Genomic DNA, 24,171 nt, shown 5'->3' with positions numbered 1-24,171 from the left:
GCCAATAGAACTTTTATAAAAGAATTGCTAAAAGTTCTTCCCCAGGGAAAGGAAATGATTTTTTTTTTAAAAAGGAGACTTGAAATATCACAAATGAAGAAAAAACAATGGAACAGGTAAAATATGAGTAAATTTAATAGACTATTCTCTTGAGTTTTAAAAATTATTTTAGATGGTTGAGGCAAAGTAACACTCTATGATGTAGTTCTCAATATATGTACCGAAAAGTTTTTAAGAGACTCTTTAAGGGCCAGGATAAAGGAAACTAAATGAAGATTAGTTTTCTACATTTCACTGGAGATAGTAAGATGTTGACACCAGTAGGCTGTGATAAGTCACACATGTATAATTCAAATAAACCACTAAAACTAACATACAGAGAGATACACAAAAAGCACTGCAGATAAAATGAAATTCTAAAAGGTTCAAGTAACTCAAAGGAAGACAGGAAAACAAAGGAACAAAAACAGAGGGAACAAACAGAAATCAAATTGAAGTCCTAAACTATCAATAATTAGATGAAATATAAATGGTTTAAATATATAAACTAAAAGAGATTGGCAGAATGGATTTAAAAACATTACCATTCATTTCTAATATAATGAAGTGGGTTGAAAGCAAAAGGCTGAAAAGGATACACCATGCAAACATTAATCAAAAGAAAGGAAGAGTAGCTATGTTCATATTAGATAAAATAGACTTCAGAGGAAAGAAAATTACCAGAGAGAATGTTACATAAGGTTTAAAAGGTCGATCCACAAATAAGACATAGCAATCCTAAATATGTACACAGCAAATAGCAGAGCTTCAAATTTCCTGAAGCAAAAGCTGAAAGAACAGAACGAAGAAATATACAAGTCTATATATATAGTTGAAAACTTCAACACCATTCTCTCAACAAATGATAGACTCGCTAGGCAGAAAGTCAGTAAGGATACAGAAAAACTGAACAGTACCATCAACCAACAGGATTGAACTGACACTTAGAAAACATTCCACCTATTATTAACAGTAGAATACACAGTATTTTTAGGCATACATGGAACATTCACAACATGAACCTATCCTGGTCCACAAAACAAATCTGAACAAATGTTTAAAAACTGAAATAATAATAAATAAAATAACCATAGTGGAATCAAACTAGAAGTCAGTAACAGAAAGATAGCAGGAAATTATCCAGAAATTTTGAAATTAAAGAACATACTTAAACATAATTCATGGAAAATAAAACGATATTGAATAAAAATGCAACATCAAAATTTGTGAAGCTAAAAGGAAAATTTATAACACTAGAAACTTACATGAGAAAAAAAAAGATTTGAAATCAATAATCTACATACTTACCTCAAGAAACTAGATGATTTTTTAAAACCCAAAACAAGCAGAAGTAACGAAATAAGATAAAAGGAGAAATCAGTAAAACTGAAAACAGAAACAATCAAGAAAATACAATGAAACAAAAAGCTGGTACTTTGAAAAGATCAAAAACCTCTATCAGCCAGGCACAGTGGCTCATGACTGTAATCTCAAGACTTTGGGAGGCCAAGGCAGGTGGATCCCTTGAGGCCAGGAGTTCAAGACCAGCCTGGACAACATGGCAAAACCCTGTCTCTACAAAAAATACAAAAATTAGGCAGGTGTAGTGACAAGCACTTGTAGTCCCAGCTACTCAGGAGGCTGAGGCACGAGAATTGCTCAAACCCAGGAGGCAAAGGTTGCAGTGAGCCAAGATTGCACCATGGCACTCCAGCCTGGGTAATGGGAGTGAGACGCTGTCTCAAAAACAAAACAAGACAAAACAGAAAACATAAAAACAAACAAAAAGCTTCTATCAAGACTGACAACTGAAAAAGAGAAGACAAACATTACCAGTATCAACAATGAAATGGGATCTCACTACAGGTCCCACAGACATTAATAGGCAAAAACAAACAAACAAACAAACAAACTGAAAACAACTCTACATCCATTAATTTGACAATTTAGATGAAATGGACCAATTCCTCACAAAGCACAAACTACTATAACTCACCCAATATGAAACAGATAATTTGAAAAGTCCTATAACTACTAAAAAAATGAATTAATAGTTAAAAGACTCCTAAAAAGGAAATCTTGTTCATGTCCTTTTCAGGGACATGGATGAAGCTGGAAACCATCATTCTCAGCAAACTAACACAGGAAGAGAAAACTAAACACCACATGTTCTCACTCATAAGTGGGAGTTGAACAATGAGAACACATAGACACAGGGAGGGGAACATCACACACCGGGGCCTGTCAGGGGTGTGTGGGGCAAAGGGAGGGAGAGCATTAGGACAAATACCTAATGCCTGCGGGGCTTAAAACCTAGATGATAGGTTGATAGGTGCAGCAAACCACCATGGCCCGTATATACCTATGTAACAAACCTGCATGTTCAGCGCATGTATCCCAGAACTTAAATAAAATAAAATAAAAAAGAAATATTTTTTAAAAAAGAAATCTCTAGACCCAGATAGTTCCCATGAATAACTCTACCAAATGTTTAAAGTAGAATTAATTAACACCAGTTCTACACAATCTCTTCCAATTATGAGGCCAGTGCTATCTGATACTAAAACCAGACAAAGTATTAAAAAATAACCCCAAAAAACAAAACTACTGACCAGTATCTCTCAGGAACTCTTGTTTTGTTGAGGCAAAATCCCTTAACAAAATATTAGTAAATAAATCTCAACAATACATAAAAAGGCTTATATATCGTGACCAAATAGGGTTTATTCCAGGATGTAAGGCTGGTTCAATATTTGATAATCAAGCCATGTAATCTACCATATTAACAGAGTAAGGAAGAAAAATCACATGATCATATCAGTTGATGCCAAAAAGGCATTTGACAAAATCTGACATCCATTCATGATAAAAATTCTCAGCAAACTAGGGATAAAGGGAAGCTTCTTCAACTTGATAGAGGAACACCTACATAAACCTACATCCAGCCTCATTCTTTATGGTGAAAGACTGACTGCTTTCCCACTAAGATCAGGAACAAGGCACTCACCACTCTTATTCAACACAGTATTGGAAGTCCTGGCCAATGCAATAAGGCAAGTAAAGGAAATAAAAAACCATACTGATTGGAAAGGAAGAAATAAAACTGACCCTATTTGTAGACTATATGATTATATAGTCATGTACCTCATAATGACATTTCAATCAATGACAGACTGCATATGCAATAGTAGTCCCATGTGATTATGTTACCATATTTTTACTGTAACTTTTCTATGTTTAGATACACAAATACTTACCACTGTGTTACAACTGCCCACAGTACTCAGTATAGCAACATGGCATGCAAGTTTGTAGCCTAGGAGCAAGAGGCTATATACCATATAGCCTAGGTGTATAGTAGGCTGTATCATCTGGGTTTATCTACATATACTCTCTGATGTTCACACAACAACAAAATTGCTTAATGGTATATTTCTTAGAACTTATGCCCATTGTTAAACAAAGCATAACTATATATGTAGAAAATCCAGAGAATGCACCAAAAGCTCCTATAACTAATAAGTGAATTCAGCAAGTTTCCAGGATATAAGATCAATATTTGTGGCTGGGTACAGTGGCTCACACCTGTAATCCCAGCAGTTTGGAAGGCTGAGGCAGGCGGATCATGAGGTCAGGAGATCAAGACCATCCTGGCTAACACGGTGAAACCCCATCTCTACTAAAAATACAAAAAATTAGTCAGGTTTGGTGGCACATGCCTGTAGTCCCAGCTACTCAGGAAGCTGAGGCAGAAAGTGCTTGAACCCGGGCAGTGGAGGTTGCAGTGAGCTGAGATTATGCCACTACATTCTAGCCTGGGCAACAGAGTGAGACTCCACCCTAAAAAAATCAATATTTAAAAACCAATTTTATTTAAATATACTAGGAATGAACACATTGAAACCAAATTTTAAAACTCACACTATTTCTAATTACTCAAAATAAATATTTAGGTATAAATCTAATAAAACAGGTAAAGGACTTATATGCTGAAAACTGTAAAACACCAATGAAAGAAGTCAAACAAGATCTAAATCAACAGACATACCATGTTCATGGATTGGAAGACTCCACATAATAAAGATGTGAGTTTCCTCCTAATAGATCTATAGGTTTAACAAAACTCCTATCAAATTCATTAATGCATTTTGTAGATACAGACAAGCTTATTCTAAAACTTATAGGGAAAGGCAAAGAGGCTAGAATGGCTAAAACCTTTTCTGGAAAAGAATAAAATAGGAACGATCACTGTACCCAATGTTAAGATACTGTATAACTACATTAATCCAATCGTGGCGGGACAGATTCCTTGATCAATGGAGCAGAAAGTGTACCCAGAAATAGACCTACATATACATAGCCAACTAATTTTTGACAGTGGTACGAAAGCAATTTACTGGAGGAAGGATAGTTTCTGCAACAAATGGTGCTGGAGTAATTAGATATCCAGAGGCAAAAACAATCCTTGACCTAAACCTCACACTTTACACAAAAATTAACTGAAAATGAATCATAGAATTAAATGTGGCTATAGATAAGCTTATCCTAAAATTTATAAGGAAAGGCAAAATAAAAATATGAACTTTTACTAGAAAACATAGTAAACAAATCTATGGGACCCTAGGGTTAGGTAAAGATTTCTTAGATGTGACAACAAATGCATAGTCCACAAAAGGAAAAAACTGATAAAATGGACTTCATTAAAATGTTAAAACTTTTGCTTTTCAAAAGGCCTTGTGGATAAAAGACGAGATATAGACAAGGAGAAAATATGTGCAACCACATATATGACAAAGGACTTGTATAAAAATAACTCTGAAAATTCCAAAGTAAAAAACAATCCAGTTGGAAAATGGACAACCTATCTGAGCCAACATTTCACCAAAGAGGAGCTATGGATGGCAAATAAGCACATGAAATGATGTTCAGCATCACTAGCCATTAGGAAAATGAAAATTAAAACCACAATGAGATATCACTACATACCTAGTAGAAAAATTAAAATATGTTGACAAGGCCAGCCACGGTGGCTCATGCTTGTAATCCCAGCACTTTGGGAGGCTGAGGCAGGCGGATCACTTGAGGTCAGGAGTTCAAAAGACCAGCCTGGCCAACATGGTAAAACCCCATCTCTACTAAAAATACCAAAACTAGCTGGGTGTGGTGGTGTACCCCTGTAATCCCAGCTATTCGGGAGGCTGAGGCAGGAGAATTGCTTGAGCCCAGGAGGCAGAGGTTGCTGTGAGCTTAGATTATGCCACTGCACGTCAGCCTGGGCAACAAAGTAAGACTCAGTCTCAAAACCATAAAATAAAAATAAAATAAAATATAATGACAATACCAAATACTGTGAGGATGTAGAAACATTTCATCTCTCAGACATTGTTGGTGGGAATGTAAAAGGATACAGCTGCTCTGGAAAACAGTTTGGTAGTTTCTTATAAAACTAAATACATACTTCCACAAGATCTAGTAATTGCATTTCTGGACATTCATCCTAAAGAAATGAAAATTTATGTCCACACAAAAACCCATACTCAAATATTCATAGTAACTTTATTTGTAATAGCCAGAAACTGAGAACAATCCAATGTCCATCAATGAGTGAATGGTTAAACAAACTGGTACAACCATACCATGGAATATTACTCAACAATGAAAAGGAACAAACTATTATTAAACAAGACAACCTGGATGAATCTCCAGAAGATTACACTGAGTGAAAAATGTCAATATCAAAAGGTTACATATTATATAATTCCATTTACATAACACTGAAATAACATAATTATCATAGAGATGGAGAACAGATTAGCATTTGCCAGTGAAAGGCGTGGGATAGGGTACGGTATGTAACGATAATGAGGGAAGCACAAGAGAGTTTCTTTGTGTTGATGGACTAGTTCTGTGTCTTGATTGCAAGTAGTGTTTACATAAATCTATATATAATAAAATTACACAGATCTATACACACATACACACACACACACACACACACACACACAAAATGAGTGCACGTAAAAACTGAAAATTGAATAAGGTCTGTTGTTAGATCTCGCCAGTGTCAATTTCCTGATGTTGACACTGATCTATATACAAGGTTTTCCGTTGGGTGAAACTATGTGAAGGGTACACTGGACCTCTTGTACTGTTTTTGCAACTTCCTGTGAATATGTAATTATTTCTGCAGTGGCGTGATCACAGTTCACTGCAACCTCAAACTCCTGGGCTCAAGTGATCCTCCCACCTCAGCCTCCTGAGTAGCTAAGATTACAGGTGCACCCAGCTAATTTTTTATTTTTTATAGAGACGGGATGCCCCTATGTTGCCCAGGTTAGTCTTGAATTCCTGGGCTCAAGCACTCCTCTTGCCTTGGCCTCTCTAAATGCTGGGATTAAAGGCATCAGTCACCATGCTCAGCCTATATAATTATTTCAAAATAAAAAGTAAAAAAAAAAAATAATAATAATCTGTCATTGTTTCTTTGTGCAATGTGTTGAGCTCTTCACTTGGGTTGCTTTAAAGACCCGGAAACAAACTTGGCAGTAACTCAGGATGGTTTTGTCAATGACTAACCAAGTGCTAAATGTTGCCAGGTCAGATCCCATTTCCCAACAAACTTTTATGGAGAGTACTACCAGCCCAGCCTCTGTACCCATAAGCGCTCTTTTATATCCTTTTATTAAAAATCTTTGTAACTACTCAAAAGGCTGCTTTTCATTCAGGTTCATATTTTTTATTGAATCACTGGCAGTACAAGGTGAGGGGAGAAGCCAGACGGGTGCTCTGAAAGAACTCTTGCTGTTGCTGGGGTAATTGAAGAACTTAAAAGAAGTACTGCTAATGCAGGCGGGGCAGCATACAGATGGCAACCTCACAAAGCCCTTTCTTTCTGCACACTAAGAATGGGTTCCTATCCTCCCATGTCAGCCTCTAGTTCCTGAACGTTCCTGAACTAAGTCACAGATGCTTATATATCTTCCAGTTCTGATATACACCTTTCTGAGATCTGTAGCTCCCAAGTAGACCCTAGGTAAACTATTGGCTAATTTCCTACCATTTCTCAATATTTTTGTTTGTGTTTAAAACATAAACATGTCCATGAATTCTTAGTGTGATGTTTCCTCAAGCTCGTAAGTCCCTAGTATCTTAAATAGAGGATTAAGAATTTAATTCCCAAGGCAGGTGGATTGTCTGAGTTCAGGAGTTCAAGACCAGCCTGGGGAACACAATGAAACCCTGTCTCTACTAAAAATACAAAAAATTAGCCGGGCATGGCAGCATGTGCCTATAATCCCAGCTACTTGCGAGGCTGAGACAGGAGAATCGCTTGAACCCGAGAGACGGAGATTGCAGTGAGCCGAGATCAAGCCATTGCACTGCAGGCTAGGCGACACAGTGAGACTCCATCTCAAAAAATAATAATAATTTAATTCACTTTTTTTTTTTTTGAGACAGAGTCGCACTCTGTTGTCTAGGCTGGAGTGGCACAATCTCAGCTCACTGTAGCCTCCACCTTTGGGGTTTAAGCGATTCTCTGGCCTCAGCCTCCCAAGTAGCTGGGATTACAGGTACCTGCCACCACACCTGGCTAAATTTTGTATTTTTAGTAGAGACAGAGTTTCACTATGTTGGCCAGGCTGGTCTGAAACTCTTGACCTTAGATGATTTGCCCGCCTGGGCCTCCCAAAGCTCTGGGAATTACAGGCATGAGCCAGCCAAGGATTAAGAATTTAATTCATTCTTAATCCAGACCCCAACTCTTCTTAATATTATGGGGCCCTGTTCATATGGGGCAATGAAATATTCATGTTTGGGTGCATATTTAGAATCCAAACCCTCAGTTTACCAGCCAGTTGCAGTTACCAAGTAGCTAGTTTTGTCCTTTTTCTCAGCTGCTAGATGTCTGATAAGGAAAGATTAAATTTTAAGCTGCTAAACTTCATGGTTTAAACTGTTCCCACTTGCCCAGAATCTGGGGAGAATGAAAATGCTACTCTCTGTATCACCTGAAGCAACCATAGACCCTTCTGTTTATTCCTAAGTCAGAACTTTTTAAAGACCTATCCTGTATGATAATAGAAAATTAATAATAAAAAACTGTCTTCATGCAATTAATCTCAAGAATTATATGGGTTTTTGCATGCAATTGTTTTGAAAAGCATGCATAAAAGGTTTTTTTTTTTAAAAAATGTGACACTGAAGTATGAGGTCATTCCTCAATATTCAAGTAATTCAAGAATTGGCTTTCACTTTTTAAAAAGTATGGATTATTTATTTAAAGATTCAAAGTCATACTCCAATGAGTTGGATGTAATTTTATCTCCTTTGCTACAGTTCCCTTGAGTGTTTAAGTGACCAGCCAGGCCCTAAATGCAGCTGGTTGACCTACTAATAGCCTCATTACTATCAAAGGGAAACTTCATTCTGGGTTCATTCTGGGTCTATGGAGCCTGGATTGCGAGCAGTTGGCTCAGCTGAGGCTCCCGGGGCTACAGCAGAATAACTCAGGAAGACACGCTTTTAGCATTTTAATCATACTTTCTTCAATCCTTGAAGCTGGGATGGGGGAGGGGGATGAATCAACTTCCTGCTGGCTTCAAAGTTAGAGGACAGAAGCTTCAAGCAAATGAATTTGCAACTAGCTCCACCTCTCTCAGTGGCCTTTCTGTGCCCCCCATTTCCGGTCAGGTAATGAGCCTAGAGCCCCCAGATGAATCTGGGAACTTGCATGGGCCCCTCACGTCTACTCCTTGAATTTCGCTTGTCAATTTGGATCTGCTCTTCTTCCCTTCAAGTTTTTCTTGGTCTTGCCTCCAGAACGTACGGCCTGTGACCAGACTCCGAGGTATCCTGTCCCTGCCCACACACTTGCGCCAGGTCAGGCACCCTGGGTTGGCCACCAAAAGCTACTTCACAGATGCTAAAAGTTGGTGCTGGCGCTTAGCACTTGAGAGAACTGAGATTTCCGGGTATTCAGCAGGTCCTGTTATCACCGGCTGGATGACTTTCCAGCCTATTGTAAGAGCTTCCTCCTGGACCACCTCCGGAACAAATGGGCTGAGGAAGGGCTTGGGCGTCCTTTGCAAAGGCTGTGTCCTTATGAGTTCTTCTCCCAGCATCGTTGACTGAAAGCACACTTTGTGGATCATGGTAATATCTAAGCTTACCTGTTAACCTTGGTTAAGCTTTCTTAACCTTCCTGTTTTCACTTCAAATTAGCGAACTACAGTGCCAAAGAAAACGGAAATGAGTGACAATGTTCACAATAATAGCACCATTAAGTTGTTTTTTAAGGGAGCTGCTTAGGGGTAATGTTAAAATAATACAGAAACCTCAAAGTACGTTTCCTCATTGTGACTCCAAAGCAAAATGTAATAGGAGACATTTAGTTAAATAATAAAACTGCACCCCCAGAGAGCCTGGAAATGTACTTTAAACAGCATTAAATGTTATTAATAGTTTCCAGACGTTTAATCTGAAAAATTAAGTGGCAGTAGCAGGGGGTGCTAGTTATTTATGCTTGCACTAGTCAATAACATTTTCAGTCGCATTCAACTTGAAACAACTCTCCATCCAGGTTTAAAAAGAGACAGAGGCTGAGTCAAAACAAAACAAAAACAAAAAGACAAAACCCTGAACTGGGGAGTGAGGGGAGAAATTAGCATTTGCCTGGACTTGGGTAGCCCCAGTGAAGAGCTGAAAAGATACACTCCCGCTGTCCACTCCCACCGTGGGAGGACTTCAGTGTAAACTCTCAATCCATGTAAGTCATTCAAGCCGAGTCAGCCAATACAAAAATTAAACGGGCATTATTTTTCCTCTTATTCTAGTGAGATAATAACATCTCTCCAGTTTTATGATATCCACCCCAGCTAAAACTTTCCCAAACTTTTGAGCTCAGTTGAGAACAAATGGATGCACACCAAACCAGTATTAATAAAACTTGGAAACAGCTGAGTTTGCCTAGTTGACTTTTGTTTTTTCCTTTCATTGAGCTGCTCCAAGATATAAATTTAGTTGGCATACCTAATTGCTTTTGTGAGTAAAGTTGCTTCCAACTCCAATAAAGGAACTGACTCAGTATTTTATAATATATATTTGGACAGACCACCTGCAGATGTTTGCGATCCACTAAGTGAGGGTGGAAGGGATTTCGGAGAGCACAGAGCTGGGAGGTGACCTGGAGCTTAGATCTGCAATTCAGGCTGCCATTTGGTCCCCATGGGGGTTGTTATCAGTCAAATGAGCAGCTTAAGTTTCCTTTTCCCAGCCCCCCTCACCACACACACACACACACACACACACACACACAAACACACACACACACTCTGGGACTGTCCAGCAGGGCTCATTACCTGCCCTAGACACACACACACACACACTGGGACTGTCCAGGAGGGCTCATTCTCTGCCCTAGATCAGTTTTAAGATTCCCAGGTTAGAATGGGTAGTCAGTGTATAGAATCTATGAACCAGCCAAACTCTAGCCAATCACTACAGGTATCTCTCCCTGCAGAGTGAGGCGGTGTGTTTGTTTCACCTTTTCCTAGCCTTTCTTGCCCATGATCTGGTGGCAGTAAAGTAGCTCCATGACCTAGAGCAGGTTCGTGTTGGCACAGGACATTGGATCGTGGAGGCTAGTCTATAGGGTTGCTGGAGATTGCCACACCTAGGATCAAGACATGGATTTTTCCCGAGCTCAGATGATTTCTCTTCCCCTTTGACTGTTGAAAAATAAAAATGGCTGGGTGTGGTGACTCACTTCCAGCACTTTGGGAGACCAAGGCAGGCAGATCACTTGCCAGGAGGTCGAGACCAGCCTGGCCAACATGGGGAAACTGTGTCTCTACTGCAAATACAAAAAATTAGCCAGGTATTGTGGCATGTGCCTATAGTCCCAGATACTCTGGAGGCCGAAGCACGAGAATTGCTGTAACTCAGGAGGCAGAGGTTGCATTAAGCTGATACCGAGCCACTGCACTCCAGCCTGGGCGACAGAGCGAGACTCCATCTCAAAATAATACATACGTACATAAATATGAAGTAAAATTATTTTAAAAGGCATTCGATAATGTTAGGAATTTTGCTATTCTTTGGGGGAGATGTGTACATTTTTGGCAAAATTGCCCTTTGTAATTCCTAGCAGCTAGCTGGGCGGGGGGTAGGCTGGGTATGGTGGGTCACCCCTGCAATCCCAGCACTTTGGGAAGCCAAAGCGGGCAGATCACCTGAGGTCAGTAGTCCAAGACCACCCTGACCAACATGGTGAAACTGCATCTCTACCAAAAATATAAACATTAGCCGGGCATGGTGGCGCATGCCTGTAATCCCAGCTACTCAGAAGGCTGAGGCACAAGATTTGCTTAAATCCAGGAGGTGGAGGTTGCAGTGAGCCCAGATCACGCCACTGCACTCCAGCCTGGGTGACAAAGTAAGACTCTGTCTCGAAAAAGAAAAAGAAAAGGAAAAGAAAAAAAAAGGAAGTGGGAGGGTGCAGAAAGACAACAAAGAAGAACTGTTTTGTTTTGTTTGCAGAGCCTGAAAAATGTGTTGCTTTCCTTCATTACATCTGTGTTGGTGATATTCTTTATTACAGCAAGAGACAGATCTACTTCTCTTACTTCTAAAATCTGTATATTTAACATATGCCAGTTCTTGGCTGGTCACCAGTTGGTCCTATTTTTAAACTACTTTGTTGATTTTACCATTTTTGGCTTACTGTTCCTATATTTTCTCTGAGGTAGTAAAGAGTACTTTCTGAGAAAGTATGGTCTCAGTCATGGGAAAAGTGACCTCAAAGCTCTGGTACAATTTTTCCTAATGTCTACCTTATCTGCCTGGATGGAATGACTTCTTCAATTAGCCTCTGAGTTCCCTCCTGGAGCTGCTCATAACTTTCCTCACTTCATCTCCTCTTTCTTTTTTTTTTTTTTTTTTTTTCCCGAGACAGAGCTTCGCTCTTGTTGCCTAGGGTGGAGTGCAATGGCATGATCTCGGCTCACCGCAACCTCTGCCTCCCGAGTTCAGGCAATTCTCCTGACTCAGATTCCCAAGTAGCTGGAATTACAGGCATGCACCATCACGCCTGGATAATTTTATATTTTTAGTAGACACAGGGTTTTTCCATGTTGGTAAGGCTGGTCTCAAACTCCCGACCTCAGATAATCCACCCGCCTCGGTCTCCAAAAGTGCTACGATTACAGGCGTGAGCCACCGTGCCCAGCCTACTTCATCATCTTTATTGAAGAACTCACAGTCTTGATCATGACTCCACTCCCCATGCCTTACAAAGCTTTCTGTGATGTTCTATTTCAGGGCAGAATTACACACTTCAGACCTTCACTTAGGTTGGCTTCCCTGTCTCAAACCTGCTGGATACCATGACCCAATGATATTAATCAAACAAACACTCCCTCTAGGCATTTGGATTTCAGGCTAGACTTGAGGCTTCTTACTGGCCTGCTGGCTTAGAGAGTACCCTGAATATTCAGGGCAACTTTTTTTTTTTTTTTTTTTTTTTTTGGGGGAGTGTTGCTCTTGTTGCCCAGACGGGGAGGACAATGGCGATCTTGGCTCACTGCAACCTCTGCCTCCCGGGTTCAAGCAATTCTCCTGCATCAGCCTCCTGAGTAGCTGGGATTACAGGCATGCGCCACCACACCTGAGTAATTTTGTATTTTTAGTAGAGGTGGGGGTTTCTTTATGTTGGTCAGGCTGGTATCAAACTCCCCACCTTAGGTGATCTGCCCGCCTCAGCCTCCCAAAGTGCTGGGATTATAGGTGTGAGCCATCGCACCTGGCCAGGGCACCTTTTAACACTCCAGAAAGGGCTTCGATTCCGTAAGCAAAACATGTCTACCTCAGTGGCTATTTTCAGAATGTGACTCTATAGCAAAGTTCTTTCTGTTCCCGTCCATTTCAAGGGAGGGGAATCTGCTGGCACAGAATATAATCATCGTTGAGATCAAATGTGGTAGCCCTCTTTCACAGCCTCTTAATCTCCGAATTTAAAAATATTCACCATCAGAAGAACTGGAAGTCGTTACATTAAGTGAAATAAGCCAGGCACGGAAAGATAAATATTGCATATTCTCACTCAGATGTGATCTAAAAATGTTGATCCCATGGAGGTAGAGAGTAGAATGGTGGTCACCAGAAGCTGGAAAGGATGTGGAGGTTGACGTGGAGACAGATTGGTTCAATGGGTATGAACATACAGTTAGAAGAAGTAAGTTCTAAGTTCAGTAGCAGAGTAGGGTGACTACAGTTAACAACAATATATGGTATATTTCAAAATAGCCAGGAGAGAGGACTTGAAATCTTCCCAACACATAAGAACGATAAACACTCGAGGTGATGGACACCCCAAATGCCCTGACTTGGTCATTATATACTGTGCATGTAACAAAAAACCACATATACTCCATAAATATGTATAAATATGTATCTACAAAAAAATTTTTTTAAAATATTCAACATTAGCTGACGCTCTAATTTATTCTCAGCAGCCAGCAGGGTGGTCTTAATTATGAACAAGGTCAGCTGCAGAAAATGTCAGACCTGGCCACTGGCTTGGTGCCAGAGTGCCAAGGGGTTGGGGAGCAAAGCTGAAGGATTCCAATTATAGAGACATCACTGAGCTCTGCAACTTTTCTCCAATTAAAACTGCTTTCTGTTCAATTCCCAAACAGTTCCCACTGGCCTGTGCACTTGAATTTGAGCCAGAGCTGTTTCTTAGTCCCTACTATTCTTATTTTATACTGCACCTCAGCAGAAATGTCTCTTTCAATAGAGCAAGTTCCTTTTATTTCCACAATGAAGCAAGAGGCTGAGGAGCCAGGAGACCTCACAAAGAGAGGGGTTCATTTATTAGTCACCTTGTTCAACTGGAATGTCAAGATACAAAAAAGCGAGGCCAGTTTAGCTTTTCTCGTTTCATTCTTTTCTGGCCTGCTCATGCCAAGGGCAGGCTGAGACAAAGCATACTGAAGAATGTTAAACCAGCTGTTTGTAAATGTTTTTCAAAAGCATCACTCCCGACTATTTATATTACACTTGTATTCATGGGAAGAAAATCTCTGCCAAGACAAAAAAAAAAAAAAAAAAAAAACTCTTAGAAAACCATCTGAATACTGCCTCTAAAGCTGCAGATGGGCACTTCTGCCTTTCCCCTGCTGCAACCACAAAGAGGGCTCTCAGGAGCATGCATGAAGGGTTAAACCTTATTTAAAATCAGCCTAATTTCCCCAGTGATAGGGTCCCCAAAATTGTTGATGTTCAAGTGAATAGGTACAATCCACCACAACAGTACCAGAAAGCCACCTGAACAAGAACCTTGCTAAAAACTTCCTGTGGAAGTGTGGTTTTCTAAAGGGTTAACTTTTATATCAAAATGTATCCATTTCTTCAAAATAATCACAAAAATAACACTTTCCAAATACATGTGGAAAGTTGATTTCATCTTTGCGTTCTAGTGACTACAACCCAAAGTATGAGGCCATCATTCATCATCAGAGATGAACTGTAGGGTCAGACAGAGCCAGGATGCCAGCAGCAAGAATTTTCCACCCGTCATACTGGCCAAGATAAAAACATTAAATTAAATCCATGTTGTTGAAAGTCTGCGAAACAGATGCTCCAAGGAACTGCTGGTGGGAATGAACGCTAGCTGACTTGGAAGAACTTTACCTCTCAAAATATACAAAGCATATACCTTTTGCTACATAAGGTCACTCTGCTATAGGAATTTTTCTGACAGATATACTCACATGTATGCACATACAAGGACCCTACTAGAAATGCAATGAAATCGAGCAAAAAACTATAACAACTAAATGACCTACAGTATGGAACTAGGAACTATGTTATAATATGTTATAATACATTCCTATCATAAAATACAATATAGCTATTAAAAAGAAGATGAAACAGGAAGATTTTCAAACCACTAAGTGAAAAAAGTACAGAACAATAAATACAGTTCAATCCCATTTGTGTATAAAAAGGCTATATTTTTCTGCTGGAATTTGCATAAAACATTTCTAGACATATACCACAAGAAATGTTGTGGCTGCTTCTAGGAAGTGAGACTGGCAGGTATTTTATAAACTTCTATCCTTCTATCTTCTATACTACTGGGCACGGTGGCTCATTCCTGTAATCCCAGCACTTTGGGAAGCTGAGGCGGGTGGATCACGAGGTCAAGAGATCGAGACCATCCTGGCCAACATGGTGAAACTCGATCTCAACTAAAAATACAAAAAAGTTAGCTGAGTGTGGTGGCATGCGCCTGTAATCCCAGCTACTCGGGAGGCTGAGGCAGAAGAATCGCTTGAACCTGGGAGGTGGAGGTTGCAGTGAGCCGAGATTGTGCCACTACACTCCAGCCTGGAGACAGAGCGAGACTCTTCTCAAAAAAAAAAAAAAGTCCATTCTTTAGCAGTCTGTGTGTAAGCAACTGCTTCACTTTTCAGTGATATTTATTTATCTTTTGAGATAGGATCTCACTCTGTCATCCAGGCTAGAGTGCAGTGGTGTGATCACGGCTCATTGCAGCCTCGACTTCTTGGGCTTAAGTAATCCTCCTACCTTACCCTCACAAGTAGCTAGAACTACAGATGTGAGCCAGTACCCCCAGCTAGTTTTAAAAAAATTATAGAGATGGGGGTGGGGAGGCGGTTGCCATGTTGCCCAAGCTAGTCTTGAACTCCTGGCCTCAAGCAATCTTCCTGCCTCAGCCTCCCAAAGTGCTGGGATTACAGGTGTGAGCTACTGTACCCAGCCTCAGTGACATAAGCCTACATAAAATGTCAGGGGCCCAGTTTCCTGATTAAAATGGAATGACTTTCAAAATGATTTGGTGGTGGCTGATTTTTCTGTTTAGATGATTTCCTTAGAAAGAAAGCTTCCTGATTGTTAGGGTTCAAATTACAGGGTGTTTGCCTTCTTCCCTAATTTCTTTCAAAGGATGCATATATATATCATGCCAAGAGCAAAGATCAAGGTGCCTTAAATGCCTGCTGGGATGAAACCTTGGGACCTACCAAGGGCAGACATTGAAGGGACACATACTGAAAAGGACAGGCTAGCACATCAGTCTGTCAGAACACTGGTGGATAGTGTACAATGATGGATTATTAGATAATGAGCTACAGACAACAAAGCATTTAAAGGCATGTGAGAGGGTGATAAATAGACCCGTGTAAAATTGAGGACATTTTTCCCCTTTCCATAATAACATGCTGCATCTGCTTGGCATTTCACAGCTCCAAGTTCTTTCACATAAATTACTGCAGCAGGCAGTTCCGTGCTCATTAACAGCCCTTTATTCCCCATTCCAATCTTGTTCCAGTGGCAGCCTTCTGGTCCTGTCTGGCCAATCACAATGCTCCCATTCCCTTTCATCAATGATTGGGCTAGGGCAGGCCGTGTAACCCAGTTTTAGTCAATGAGACTTAAAGGGAAGTCAGCTGGTATAGGAGGTTCTGGGAAAGGTTTTATAATCAGATTAAGGCTGGGTGCAGTAAATCACATCTATAATCCCAGCACTCTGGGAGGCCAAGGTGGGCGGATAGCTTGAGCTCAGGAGTTTGAGACTAGCCTGGGCAACACTGTGAGACCCCCACGCCGCCTCTCCCCACCCCATCCCCAATCTCTGCAAAAAAAAAATTTTAATAAGATGAAGTGGTGGTGTGCACCTGTAGTCCCAGCTACTTAGGAGACTGAGGTGGGAGGATCACCTAACCCTGGGACGTTGAGGCTGCAGTGAGCCACGCCACTGCACTCCAGCCTGGGTGTAGAGTGGGTGTGGTAGTGCACACCTGTGAGCCCAACTGCTCCGGAGGCTGAGGTGGGAGGATCATTTGAGCCCAGGAGGAGGAGGGTGCAGTGAACCAAGATCATACCACTCTACTCCAGCCTGGGTGACAGAGTGACAGCTTCCTCTCAAAAAAAAAAAAAAAAAAAGCATGGCAGGAGGGAAAACCCCTCCACCCCTTACCAGCTAGATAGCTTCCTTCCTTTCTGTATTTTAATAACCCTGTGTCGTTGTTTGAAGATGTGATGCTTGGAGCTGTGGCTGCCATCTTGTGACAGTGGGAAGAGAAGCTGGTGAATGAAAGCCAAGAAGATGTGAAAGACAGAAAGGGCCTGGGTCCTTGGTGACTTGGTTCAGGGTGCTACGGCCCCCACACAGACCAGAAAAAAGCTCACCGATTCCCTCGCTGCCAGATCCTGGCCATCGGGTATGCACTATCCAGAAGTTACTCAGGTTAATTCACGTGTGGCCACTGTCCTCAGTTGAGCCGAGGGCACGCTCAGATGCCCTGTGGGGAGGATGGCTATAAAGTCATCAGCTTTCCTACGTAGGCACTGTTGGCAGCTCAGGGATATTTTATTTGTTCAGTGATTGGGACATATTAGTAATAAAGCTGAGTATGTTTTCACTCCATTCTAACCTGGCTGGAGTACCACGGTGCTGCCAGGGAATGCCAAGGGGAGCCAGGTGAGGTATAAAAAAGAGAAGATTATGGCCGGGCACGGTGGCTCATGCTTGTAATCCCAGCACTTTGGGAGGCCAAGGCAGGCTGATCTGAAGGTCAGGAGTTCAAGACCAGCCTGTCCAATATGGTGAAACCCCACTTCTACTAAAAAAAAGTACAAAAATTAGCTGGGCATGGTAGTGCACACCTGTAGTCCCAGCTACTCAGGAGGCTGAGGCAAGAGAATCACTTGAACCTGGGAGGCGGAGGTTGCAGTGAGATCATGCCACTGCACTCCAGCCTGGGTGACAGAGTGAGACTCCATCTTAAAAAAAAAGAGAGAGAGAGAGCAGATTATGAGCTCTGGAGTCTAACACCAAACACTATTCTACCCTCACCAGCCAGGTATGACTTTGGGCAAATTACTTCTCTGAGTCTCAGATTCCTCATCTGGAAAACTCGTATAAATAATGATATATGTACAATGCCTAACTCAGTGCATGACACATAGCCCTTCGGTAAGGATCCATCCCCATCTCTTCTCCTCCCTTCTCTAGAGTAGAGTGTGACAAACTTTTGGAAAACCCATCAGTGGATCAGCAGTAACGTTATCTTCCTAGGAACCAATAACACAAGCATTGTAATCAATCCACTGGTTGGTGGTAAGTGCCCAATGCGGGAGGGAGGATCAGTCCCTGAAGTCTGGAAGAGCCTAAAGCTTGCTCCCAGATGTACCTGCAGCCCTACAAGGAAAGCCCCATCGGCCTTCCAAACAGCAGCACCAGTGTCTTCCCTCATAGTCACTGTCACCTACACAGACTCTAACTTCCTAGAACCCCATCAAAAAGTGGGTGAATGATATGAACAGACACTTCTCAGAAGAAGACATTTATGCAGCTAACAAACATAGGAAAAAAGCTCATAATCACTGGTCATTAGAGAAATGTAAATCAAAAATAAGATACACTCTCATGCCAGTTAGAATGGTGATCATTAAAAAATCAGGAACCAACAGATGTTGGAGAGGATGTGGAGAAATAGGAACACTTTTACACTGTTGGTGGGAGTGTAAAATTTATTCAACCATTGTGGAAGACAGTGTGGCAATTCCTCAAGGATCTAGAACTAGAAATACCATTTGACCCAGCAATCCCATTACTGCATATATAGCCAAAGGATTACAAATCATTCTACTATAAAGACACATGCACATGTATGTTTACTGCAGCACTGTTCACAATAGCAAAGACCTGGAACCAACCCAAATGCCCATCAATGAAAGACTGGATAAAGAAAATGTGGCACATATACACCATGGAATACTATGCAGCCATAAAAAAGGATGAGTTCATGTCCTTTGCAGGGACATGGATGAAGCTGGAAACCATCATTCTCAGCAAGCTAACACCAGAACAGAAAACCAAACACTGTATGTTCTCACTCATAAGAGGGTGTTGAACAATGAGAACACATGGACACAGGGAGGGGAACATCACACACCAGGGCCTGTCAGGAGGTGGGGGCTAGTGTAGGAATAGCATTAGGAGAAATACCTAATGTAGATGATGGGTTGATGGGGTGCAGCAAACCACCATGGCACGTGTATACCTATGTAACAAACCTGCATGTTCTCCACATGTATCTCAGAACTTAAAGTATAATTTAAAAATTTAAAAATAATTTTAAAAATAAAAAAAAATTTAAAGACTGTCTTCTACCCTCCTATTTTCTTTATTGCCTCACCCCAGCCAGTACTCAATAGATGTTAGTAAAAATTAAAAAAAAAAAAAAAAAGCAAAAGTTTCTGGGAGATTCTCATGTCTTAAAGCCATAAAATGCACAGGATTTACCCAGGGGAGGAGTTCCCTCAGGCCTGTGAAGAAGGGTTAGGGACAATTATGGTTACATCTGTAAATACAGGATCAGCAGATGAAAGCATGTTTTTGTTAAGATGGACAAGTCACCCTGTGCCTTACCTTCCATCACTCTGGAAATCAGGAAAGAACACAGACTTCCTAGCAATTACAGAAACTGACCAAGAAAACCATTTGATGACTGGGAGAAAAATTAGCCAGCTTCTGAAATCACTCTGAAACCCTGGCTCTGTAACGACAACAAAATCCCTCTTCATTAATATCTTCAACGTTTGTCCTCAGAGCTTCATCTCAGGGGAATGCTGAATTACACTATAAAATGATGAATGGAAACAACTCACTTCCGCCCACCCAGCACTGCTTTTCCTCCTCCTCTGGACTGACTGCACAGTGCAGAAGGTGGCACCCTTCCAACTCACACAAAGTTTGGGGAAACACACCCCCAAGTCACTAATTAAGACTCCTATGGTCAGCATTGTGCAGAACAAACCCTTCTCCCAGTCCATACCCTGACCCACACAGAACACATTTTGCGACTATTTAAGCCCCACTTTAGTATCTTCAGATAAATACTTTACTGAGAAAAAGCAAAAAAAAAGACGGGGCAGTGTCTTGTCACAAAGCTCCTCCTGCAGTCACAAACTGCTACTGCCAATTGAAGCCTCCATCTGTCAAACGGATGGGGTGGAGTGGGGGGCGCCCGGTCCTGAGGTCTTGTCAACACTAGAGGAAGCTGACCAGGCAGCTTTTGTGACCTGATGTGAATGGGATATGGTCAAATATCCTGCAAGCGCCAGCTACAGGGAGAAGGGGGAAGGGAGAGGAGGAGAGGAAGCGGGAGGTGGAGGAAGAGAGGGCGAGGGGAAATGGAAGACAGAAGGAGGGGGAGGGAGAGCGGAGACAGAGAGACAGGCGCACATGAGGCAGGGGAAAGCAAAGTCTATTCACTACACAAGCGCCTGAGACACACAATGTGCAACAAGTGTTGCATGAGCCGCCTGACTGTGCCTGCATGCTTGGGAACTCAAGAGAAAAGTACTGGAGGCTGCGCATAAAACAGAGAAGAGGGTCGGGCGCGGTGGCTCACGCCTGTAATCCCAGCACTTTGGGAGGCCGAGGCGGGTGGATCACGAGGTCAAGAGATCGAGACCATCCTGGTCAACATGGTGAAACCCCGTCTCTACTAAAAATACAAAAAATTAGCTGGGCATGCTGGCGCATGCCTGTAATCCCAGCTACTCAGGAGGCTGAGGCAGGAGAATTGCCTGAACCCAGGAGGCGGAGGTTGCAGTGAGCCGAGATCGCGCCATTGCACTCCAGCCTGGGCAACGAGAGCGAAACTCCGTCTCAAAAAAAAAAAAAAAAAAAAAACAAAGAAACATGAAACAGAAAGATTAGGGATAGGTAATCAATGCCTTTCCACCAAACTCTCTGCTTTTGGCTTTCTCTGTGCCTGCAAACACCATTGCAAAATCTCCTCCCAGGACAAACTGGCATCAAGATAACTCCATCATCATCAAGCTCAGACGGTTCCCGAAATCCTATACTCATGTCAATTCCCAGACTCATGGCTCATGACTACTTCAAACCTTCTCTACTCTTCTCAGCCCTCTGATACCTCCTACTTCATACAGGGGAATGGGAGTGCGGAAACCTGCCTTCCACCTCAGTCACACTGAAATATCTTCTCTCGTCTCAGGATCTCCCTCTGAGGAGGCCCGTGGATAAGCTGGAGATTCTGATGAATCTACCAAATTCTACAAGCAGGACTTTCCCATCCTCTTTGGACCTGATCTGATAGGATGGGATCCAGGATGGTACCCTCCCCTCTACACTTCCCTTCCCCAGGCCATTCCAGGCTCCCTTAAGACCATCCTGGTCCCGGCCTTGCCCTGGGCCACCTTACCCGGATCCGTGCCGGGGACAGGGATGGGGGGCTACGTGGCGCCGTCGGCGTCCATCTCCAGCAGTGTCTCCCCTTCCCTGGGTGGCTCCGCGTCCCCCTCCTCTCCGCTGCGAGGGTAGGCGAGGAGACGCATGGCTGGAGCGCAGGCGGCCTCTACCTGGCGCACCTGCTCTCGGCTTAGGCGCTCGCGCCAGGCGTGCACTGCCTCTCGAGCGTCGCGCGCCGACAGGTGGAAGGGCCGGTCGGCGCCGTAGGCCGCGCCGCGAGTCATGTTGAGCGCGAAGGCTTCGAGCGCGGCGAGCGCGCGCAGCCCGGCGAAGCGCAGCAGGCGCCGCAGCTGGGCGCGTGGCTGCCGCACCAGGTCCTCGTAGCGCAGCCTCAGGTAGCGGCGCCGCAGCCAGGCGGGCGCACCTCGCGCGAAAAGCAGGTCGCGCAGCCAGGCCTCGCAGATCACCTCCAGCGCACCCGTCAGGAAGAAATCGGCGCGCGGCGCGGAGGGCAGCGCGCGAGACTGGCCCCCGGGGCGAGCACCCACACCGTGCGCCAACAGCACACGGTGAAAGCGGTCGCCCCTCTGGCGGGTTCGCAGCACCTGGATGCTCTCGCGCAGCAGTCCTTGCCTAGACTTGAGGCGCGAGTTGTGTACCGCTCTCGGGTCGCGGAAAAGCTGCACCACCTTCAGGTTGAGGCCTGGGTCACGCAGCAGGGGCACGAGCACTCCCAGATCCAGCAGGCGCACGTCCTTGATGACCACCACCGGGTACTTTCGGCACTCGGCCTCCAGGGCGCGTATCGCTACGGGTGGGCAGCTGCGCTCGCAGGCGGTGTCCTCGACGAGGCCCACCTCGGCTCGGGCACGGGGCGCGCCAGGACACAGCGGAGGCGAGCAGATGACTTTGTTGGTCCGCCAGCGGAAGAGGGCGGCCGTGGTGAGATTGGCCGTGTCCGGGGCGCGTGCAGCTGGGTCCCCCGGCGGCGCATACAGCCGCAGCACGGAGAAGTCGCAGCGGAAGAGCGAACGCAGCATGTCGCGCAGAGCGCCCTGCAGGCTCTCGGCGTCGCCCGGATACAGCGCCTGCCATAGATGCCACATGGGCTCGTACAAGTAGAAAACGTCCGGGTGCTGGTTAAAGAGTTCGCCCAGGAAGGACGAGCCGGTGCGCCAGGTGGCATGCACGTAGATGTGCTGCTTCTCGCGAGACACCACCTCCCCGACAGCGCCGCTGAGGTTGCTAGGGGACCGAGGGGACTGGCCCTCGGCCCCTCCGGCGGCCGGCCGCGCCTCCGAGCCCTGCTCGCGTTCGCCGGCCGCCGCCGCCTCCAGGCTCCACACTCCCAGGCTGCGCTGCAGGCCCGGGCAGTGCCTGGCGCCCTTGTCCCCGTCGCGGCCGCCGTCCAGTATGGAGGGGATGAGCAACAGCACCAGCGTGTACAGCACCAACAGCAGCGCGAACTTGCAGTACTCTCGGCGCCGCCGCCGCCGGCCCTTCATCGTTCACCGACCCCCCCAGAGCGGGTCGGGCGCCAGTCCTCTCCCCTTCCTCAGAAATCCCGTCCCGGGTCCACTCCTGTGGCCTCTCCCGGCCCCTCTGCACCGGGAGGAGCAGAGCCGCGGAGCCGCGCATCCACAAGGGGGAACTTGGAAGGCGGTGGTGCTACTGACTGCGCCCCAGCCCTCTCGGCTCAGCCGCCGGAGAGCCGCCTATTGGTTGGTTTTGCAGCCGCCGCCCCGCCTTTCTGCCCGCCTTGGTTAGCCCAAGGCTGGGCCAGATCTGGGCGGGGCTGCAGCGGGGCGGGGAACGCCGGCTCACTGAGCCAGACCCCACCTTTCCCCAAATTCTCCATAGTGAAGTCTTCATTAGCGACTTCAGGCAAAGTAGGGGCCTGTGTGTACATAATGTACCCAGTAAAGGGCCATGGACCCCACCCGGAGAAGGCCACTGCCTCTTCTGTTTTATGTCTCCTGCCTAGCCATCGCTATCCTAAGCAGATAACCACTCGCCACTATCTACATTCAGCGCCCCCATCAGCCCTGGAGTAGATGTTACTGAGTTCTCGACTAAAAGATAAAGATTGCACGTGGCAGAGTGGTCCAGTGGGGTTGGAGATACTGCTGCATTCCGGCAGCGCATTTCATAAAATCTAGGCTTTGTGAAATTCTAAGTGTTGTGTTCCTTAGGGTTTCGCCAGCTGATGGGCCCTGCATATTTTACCAATACTTTGGGGCCCAGTTTAGTCATTTGTAAAATGTGAATAATTCTTAGTACCCATGTACCTCCTGGATTGTGAGATTCAGGGGTTGTTAGCACAGCATAACCCAGCCTATTCCTGCTCCCAAGAGCAAAAGACTTTTGCATAATCAGAGTGGTAGAATGGTAAACTTTCTCAGGAGCTTGGTGTTTAAAAGGACCCGTAAGGAGGAACGTGTACCCAAGGGTAGATGAAAAAGGGACAGGAAGTCCTTGGAGTTACTAAAATTCAAAAGAGAACCAAAAAAGATGATTTTTGCTCTGTTTCATCAGGCTGATGAATAAGGAAGTGAGAGCTTCCTTTCACCTGCTTGGGGAAGGTGTTGTAAAGTTAACAAAACATACAAAGCATATCTACCCATCTCCACCAGGGGAAGGTGTTCAGCTAGAAGAGTGAGAACATCTGCACTGGGCTTTTTCATTACGGAAGCTCCTCCACCTGTGAGGCCACTGACTCACACATTTTGTTTCTTTCCACAATTCTCTCTTCTTCCAGCCAGTTGTTCAAATCTTCCCTATTCACCAATCTCATTGACCCCCACTTTCTTCTCAGTTTTTCATATTCAGCGGAAAGATGCCATACCATTATTTTAATAACGCTCCCTCCAATAAGCTAAATT

The 24,171-nt window shown here is 44.0% G+C and overlaps 1 protein-coding gene across 2 annotated transcripts in view; it reads right to left on the bottom strand.

Annotated features, from left to right (window-relative positions):
- CHST7 (carbohydrate sulfotransferase 7) overlaps positions 1-23,033 on the bottom strand; it is a 40,333-nt gene extending 17,300 nt beyond the window's left edge. For both annotated transcript variants that reach the window (XM_032258507.1, XM_032258506.1), the window contains exon 1: positions 21,303-23,033. In XM_032258507.1, the coding sequence (XP_032114398.1) occupies positions 21,334-22,794 (1,461 nt within the window). In that variant the 5' untranslated portion in view covers positions 22,795-23,033 and the 3' untranslated portion in view covers positions 21,303-21,333. The remainder of the gene's footprint in view (positions 1-21,302) is intronic.
- Between the last annotated feature and the right edge of the window lie 1,138 nt (positions 23,034-24,171).

The sequence above is a fragment of the Sapajus apella genome, unplaced genomic scaffold (genome assembly GCF_009761245.1).
Source record: "Sapajus apella isolate SASKATOON/1434 unplaced genomic scaffold, GSC_monkey_1.0 scaffold103, whole genome shotgun sequence".
Taxonomy (NCBI): domain Eukaryota; kingdom Metazoa; phylum Chordata; class Mammalia; order Primates; family Cebidae; genus Sapajus; species Sapajus apella.
This window is presented reverse-complemented; position numbering and strand designations above follow the sequence as displayed.